The 6,663-nt window shown below is 63.2% G+C and overlaps 1 protein-coding gene across 2 annotated transcripts; it reads left to right on the forward strand.

The window, feature by feature from the left end:
• The first annotated feature begins 299 nt into the window (after window positions 1–299).
• On the forward strand, window positions 300–6,424 carry CORO1A (coronin 1A). 2 transcript variants are annotated; one of them, XM_043560154.1, is made up of 11 exons: window positions 300–432; window positions 2,606–2,804; window positions 3,872–3,994; window positions 4,092–4,221; window positions 4,301–4,485; window positions 4,644–4,763; window positions 4,985–5,089; window positions 5,222–5,367; window positions 5,485–5,542; window positions 5,658–5,873; window positions 6,207–6,424. In XM_043560154.1, the coding sequence occupies exons 2-11, from the start codon at window positions 2,607–2,609 to the stop codon at window positions 6,309–6,311; spliced, it is 1,386 nt and encodes a 461-aa protein (XP_043416089.1). In that variant the 5' UTR covers window positions 300–432; window position 2,606; the 3' UTR covers window positions 6,312–6,424. The 2 variants fall into 2 exon arrangements, with proteins under 2 accessions (XP_043416089.1, XP_043416088.1); XM_043560153.1 differs by lacking the exon at window positions 300–432 and adding an exon at window positions 837–1,011.
• Window positions 6,425–6,663: the final 239 nt, after the last annotated feature.

Genomic DNA, 6,663 nt, shown 5'->3' on the forward strand with positions numbered 1-6,663 from the left:
ACTGGGGCTGAAGGAAGTGAAATAAGCCTGCCCGGGATCACTCAGCAGGGGCAGCCAGGAGCCCAACTCAGAGAGCAGTCTGACTCTGGGGAAGGCTTCTCGTACCCTCTGCAGCCTCCATGATCCCTTCTCTGAGTCCAAGGATGACAGTGGACTCCCCCTTCCTCTTGAGCAGGAAGTCGGGCTTCTTCCTCTGCTTAGCATCCTTGGAGCCGTCGTTCGTTCGCTCCCCTCCCTCCAACAGGCTGAGAGCTTTCTGCGGGGCAGGCACCTGACCCTCCCTGACTCATTCACCTCTGCAACCCCGGGCACGAAGAAGCCTCCGTGATGCCAGAGTATCTCATTCGTTCTCCGCGAGGCAGGCGGGGCGGAGGCGCTCCCGGATGAAGACACGAGAAGCGAGAGGTGGTGACCCTCCCGAGGCCACCGTTTGTAAGTGCAGGAGCCTGGACGAGCCCCTCCCCCTCCATTCCTTGTCTGGCGGGGGCGGGGGTGGGGTGGGGGGGTTGCGGAAGGCAGCTCAGCCTTAGCTGGGGGTGGGCGGTGGGGGGTGGGGGCTGATGGGCGCTTCTACGAACGCCAGGGACAGGATGGTGAGTGGGCTGGGAGCGGACTGAGGGAGGGAAGAAGGAACAGGGTATTTTTGCATTTTGACATTACAAAAGCGCCCATGAGATTGTCAGCGACTGGCCGGCAGCATCTGTTTGGGTTCGGAATTGGCAGGCGAGGCCGAGCTGGGCGGAGGGAGGGCGGCCGCGGGCGGGGGGCGGGGGGGGGGAGGGGGGCGGTGCCTCCGCCCGGAGAAGGGCTATCCCCTTTAAGAGCTCCGCCCAAAGGGGCGCTGCCACCCCGAAGGAGGCGGGCAGCCGCCGCTTCTCATTCATTGTCTTGACAAGAGCATCCTCAGCGGGCAGTCTCTGGCTCCGCCGGCTCCTTCCTCCTCCTCCTCCTCCTCCTCCTCCTCCTCTCCCTCCTCCATTTGGGGGTGGGTCACTCATCTCTCAGCGGCAGGTAAGCCTGGGTCCCCGGGCAAGGGACTAGGCATCCCTGCCCCGGGCCACCTGTGGGGCCGGCGTCAGCTTGGCGGAAGCCGGCTGTGGGGGCGGCCGGGCTGTCGCGCGCCGCCCGGGGGTGGGAGAGAGCCCACCGTCCGCGCCGCCGTGGAGGGGACTGGCCCCGGGGGTGGGCGTGCGTGGGAAGGCCCATCCGCGTGTCCCAGGGCGCTGTGAGCAGGCCAGGGTGAGGGACCACCGCAGCCAAGATGGAGGTGGGGGAGCCGGGGGCCTGACGCTCCCCGGAACGGGCATTGGGGGTGGGGGTGGGGACAGGGTGGGGTGCGCCGAGCAGCTGCCCTGAGCCTGGAGACAGGAAGGGGTTGAGAGCAAAACAAGAAAAGACCAAGTTCCCCTTTCCGCGGTTTCTGGGCCTGGTACCTGCGGTGGGGGAGGAGGCAGGGTGGGGCGCCGGCTTCCTGTCCCCCAACCTCGGTTTTGGGGCTCCCCTCTCCCCAGGCCCAGGTCTCTCACCTGGGACTGATCCCCCTGTGTCCAGACTGCTCCTTCTCACAATGCTCCTCACCTGCTCTCTGGGCAGGTGGCCCTGGAGCCTCCTGGAACCTCCCAGGCCAGGCCGGGGGGGGGGGGGGTGCCTGGGTGAGAAGGGGTGAAGCTGGGTGGGTGGAGTGGAGGCCTGGCAGGGCGCCCTCTGAGCCGGCAGCGTGGCCCCGCGGCTCAGCAGGAAGGTGATGCAGGTGGGCGTCAGGATGGGGTCTGGAACCTGGGGAGCCAGAGGCAGTCCCCTTGGCTTTAATCGCTCTCCGCCCAGCCATGGTGGGGGAACCGTCTTCACTGGACCTCAGAGAAGTCAGCGCTGCCTCTCCCTGTGGATAGTTTCAGTGCAGGTGGAGACAGTATTTAAGGGCACCTGCTTAGGCAGACTCTAGAAGCAGAGGTGTGGGAAGGAGATAGTAGGACCCAAGCCATCTGCCTGTTTCTGGTGTCCAGAGACCTGTTGGGGAAGCTGTCTTGACCCCAAGGACCTGCCTCCCAGGCAGGCCCGCACGCTGCTTCCCTGTGTCTGTGGAGCCCGGTGCCAGCAGGCGATGGGGGGCCAGCCCTGTCCCTGCCTTCAGGAAGCTCCCCATGTAGGTGTGAAGGATGTGAGGCCTGGCTGCTGTGACTGAGCAAACCCACCCTCCAGGCTGTCTACACTGAAGCCCCCAGAGTGTGGGAGTGAGGCCTCAGAGAGGAAGGGCTGTGTCCATCAGCGGTCGACAAATCGACACTTGGTGCTACCCCACACCAGGCTCTGCCCTAGAGGCTGAGGGTACAGACGTGAGGCCTGGGGTGGGTAGAGAAGGTTGGCCTTGCAGGTTAGCCGGGGGGTGGGGTGGGGGGGTGGGGTGAGAAGGGGTGAGGAAGGCGAGCATGAGGGCAACAGGATGGCAGTTATGGTGGAGGGGGCAGGGAGCCCAGGGAGATGAATTAGCTGAGACCTTAAAGGCCAGGTGGAGGGGTGTTCTGGGGGGCACAGAGGACACTCTAAGGTCAGAGTTGACCTGAAGCTCCCTTCAAAGCCCTCAAACCCCACGTTCCCCGCCCCCCAGGATGAGCCGGCAGGTGGTCCGCTCCAGCAAGTTCCGCCACGTGTTTGGACAGCCAGCCAAGGCCGACCAGTGCTATGAGGACGTGCGCGTCTCACAGACCACCTGGGACAGTGGCTTTTGTGCTGTCAACCCCAAGTTCGTTGCCCTGATCTGTGAGGCCAGCGGGGGAGGGGCCTTCCTGGTGCTGTCCCTGGGCAAGGTGAGCCCCTGGAGCAGCAGTGTTCCACTTGAGGGGGCCTCTGGCCATCCAGTGGCCCCTTGGGGGTCCTGATGGCTGTCGCTAAGCCTCCCCGGGCTGCAGCGTTGTCATCTGTAAAACTGAGCTGGGCCACATGAGCCTTACGCCTCCTCCAGCTCCTACATGTAGTGGTCGCATGGAAACTGGAGCTCAGATGACACCAGAAAGGTCACACGGCGAGTCCTGCAGACCCAGGGCCTGGTCTCCCAAGCCTGATGCCCCTGTGGAGCACAGAGAGGGCTCCGTGGGGAGAGGGGAGACCCAGCAGTGCTCTCAGGGTAGGGGTGGCTCTGGGCCTGGGCCTGCTTGAGCCCTGGCCCCCCCCTGCTGCAGGCAGGGAGGATGTAAGAGGCCCTCTCTCCTCCCCCAAACCTGCCTTTCCTCTGGTCCTGCTCACAGCCACCCCCATCCGCTCTGCTGACCCCCACCCCCAGCACACTCCTGTGCTCTTGGGGGGTGAGACAGGAAGGGGAGATCGGCCCTAAGATGTTACCTTAAAAGGGCCGATGGAAGCAGAGAGAAGAGGAAGTGGTTGTGGGGTGAGAGCTGGGTGCGCTCTTCACACAGGAAGCCTTGCCGAGGCAGCAGCCGTCCCCGGAAGCAGCCATTTCCAAACCTCTGCTCCTGCCTGGGGCCAATTATGACGGCCTTTCCTGGTCCCTGTCCTTTTGGAAGGACCCATCTCCATCCCCATCCCCACACTTCCTTGGGGAACCTTAATCTTAATGCAACCTCCCTTCCCTAGAGCCTTGGCCTGTCATCCCCTGGAAGCTTCACTCAGGGAAGGGGGCGGGGGCCAGCCCCAGGGCATAGGTGAGATGTCAGGACCTTGGCCAGGGTCTAACACTAAGGCAGGACCAGCGCCCGGTGTGGCATCCCCTTCCTGCACTACTTGTGGCCAGCCCTTCTGAGCTGCCCGGACAGGGACCCCACTGCCTTCCTCTGTGCCTCTCTGAAAGGGTCTGGGGAGGTTGGGTCAGGTTTGGAGAGCAAAAACACCTCCCTCAGAATCCTGCTGTGCTCTCTAGACTGGACGTGTGGACAAGAACGCGCCCATGGTCTGCGGCCACACAGCCCCGGTGCTGGACATCGCCTGGTGCCCGCACAATGATAATGTCATTGCCAGTGGCTCTGAGGATTGCACAGTCATGGTGAGTGGGGGGGGGGGGGGGACACGGGGGCCGGGAGAGCTCCAGCACCAGATCTGATATTTGGAGCCCCCAAGTCTCACTTGCCCCCTCTCTGCAGGTGTGGGAGATCCCTGATGGGGGCCTGACGCTGCCCCTGAGGGAGCCTGTCGTCACCCTGGAGGGCCACACCAAGCGCGTGGGCATCGTGGCCTGGCACCCCACAGCCCAGAATGTGCTGCTCAGTGCAGGTGCCTGGGGGAAGAGGAGGGGCGGGCTGGTCACGTGACAGCGAGGCTCGTGGCTTCTGACAGTGGGGATATCACCCAGGTTGCGACAACGTGATCCTGGTGTGGGACGTGGGCACCGGGGCGGCTGTGCTGACACTCGGATCGGACGTGCACCCGGACACAATCTACAGTGTGGACTGGAGCCGAGATGGCGCGCTCATTTGCACCTCCTGCCGCGACAAGCGCGTGCGCATCATCGAGCCCCGCAAAGGCACTGTTGTAGCTGTGAGTTGCCATGTATCGTGCCCCTTGACCCTAGGACATTTACCCTTGTACACACCATCAGCCGGGTCCCTAGATGCTGCCCTCCCTTCCTCTCACCTGGAGTCTGGTCATTAGGATGAGTGTGCGGGTACTGACTGACCACCTCCCTTTCCTTCCAGGAGAAGGACCGTCCCCATGAGGGGACCCGGCCTGTGCGCGCCGTGTTTGTATCTGATGGGAAGATCCTGACCACAGGCTTCAGCCGCATGAGTGAGCGGCAGGTGGCGCTGTGGGACACGGTGAGTGCCGGGTGGGGAGCGGCGATCAGGCAGGACTGGAGGCTTAGTCCCCGCCCTGCCACTTGCATGATCCCACACAGCCATGGGCCTCAGTTTACCCTCTGTGGGATGGAGGTTTCCGCTGGTTGTTCTGTGAGGGCCTTCCCCGAGTCCCTGCCTGGTGGGCTTCACAGGCCTGACTTGGACCAGCTCCTTGTTCCCTGTCTCACCCATCTCTACAGAAACACCTGGAGGAGCCACTGTCCCTGCAGGAACTGGACACGAGCAGTGGCGTCCTGCTGCCCTTCTTTGACCCCGACACCAACATAGTCTACCTCTGTGGCAAGGTGTCCCAGTCGGGCAGCGGCTTGTGGAGGGAGGAGGGGGGTCTGGGGCGGGGGGGGGGGTGGATCTTGGAGAGGACCAGGCAAGAGAGATCTGTCGGTGCTGATCCCGGGGTTTGCACGCGCCACCTGCAGGGTGACAGCTCCATCCGGTACTTCGAGATCACTTCCGAGGCCCCATATCTGCACTATCTCTCCATGTTCAGTTCCAAGGAGTCCCAGCGGGGCATGGGCTACATGCCCAAACGCGGCCTGGAGGTGAACAAGTGTGAGATTGCCAGGTGACTGACCCCTGCCCCTGCCCTGAGCATGCTCCCTGGGCTGTGCTGACCCTGTGCCAACCTTGGATTCCAGCCGCCCCCATGCCGCAGGCGCTGCTCACCTTCTCGTTTCCACAGATTCTACAAGCTGCACGAGCGGAGGTGTGAGCCCATTGCCATGACAGTGCCTAGAAAGGTGATGCTCCCATGTCCCTTCCTGGGCTGCGGGCCAGGCACTGACCTCACACACTTGCTGGGTGGTGGTGGTGTGGCCCAAGCACTCACTTACCCAGCCTTGGCCTTGCCCACAGTCGGACCTGTTCCAGGAGGACCTTTACCCACCCACCGCGGGGCCTGACGCTGCCCTCACGGCTGAGGAGTGGCTGAAGGGCCAGGATGCCGGGCCCCTCCTCATTTCCCTCAAGGATGGCTATGTGCCCCCAAAGAGCCGGGAGCTGAGGGTCAACCGGGGCCTGGACACCGGGCGCAGAAAGGCAGCACCAGAGGCCGGTGGTACCCCCAGCTCGGTGAGAAGTGGACGGGAACCTGGGAGGCAGGACGAGAAGACCTATAGGGCAGGGGCTGCTACTGATAGATGGAGTCATTGTCCCCGTGGAAGGTGGCTGGTGTTTGGGCCCCCTCACACTCACAACGTTGGGGATCCTTTGGGGGCCGGGAGTGGGTGATCCTGAGGCCTCAGAAAACAGGTTTCAAGCTTATTGGCCTGCAGCTGTCTGGGCAGCAACCAGCTGAGAGACAGAAGGGCCAGGCCCTGGGGCTCTTGGTAGGGGGGTGGGGGGCTGCCAGGGTCAGGGGAGCCCGGGATGGAGCTGGGACTCACGCAACGATGGGTCCCCCAGGACGCCATACACCGGCTGGAGGAGGAAATGAAGAAGCTCCAGGCCACCGTGCAGGAGCTACAGAAGCGCTTGGAGAGTCTGGAGGAGACAGTCCAGGCCAAGTAGAGGACCTGAGGGCCTCAGCTGGGGCCACAGCATCACCTCCCTCCCTTCCAGTCGTACCCTTCTCCCCAGGCCACGATGGCAGATAAAAAATAAAATGGCTTTATTTTCTGGTACCTCTCAGGCTCTGATGGCCACCTGAATGCTGGGTCTGCTGAAATGACCTGCCCTTGAGCTTCCCCCTCAGTTACCTTGTGAGATTGGCCCATAGCAGGAGCCGGGGAATGCCTCCAAATACCCTAGACCACAGGAACAGGCCTTGGTGGGTGGGAGCCCCCATGCTGATATGGGCTGCGAGCCTACTCTTTTCCAGCTCCTTCGCAGAGCTGGCAGGGTCTGAGCCGCTCAAGGCCCT

The sequence above is a fragment of the Prionailurus bengalensis genome, chromosome E3 (genome assembly GCF_016509475.1).
Source record: "Prionailurus bengalensis isolate Pbe53 chromosome E3, Fcat_Pben_1.1_paternal_pri, whole genome shotgun sequence".
Taxonomy (NCBI): Eukaryota; Metazoa; Chordata; class Mammalia; order Carnivora; family Felidae; genus Prionailurus; species Prionailurus bengalensis.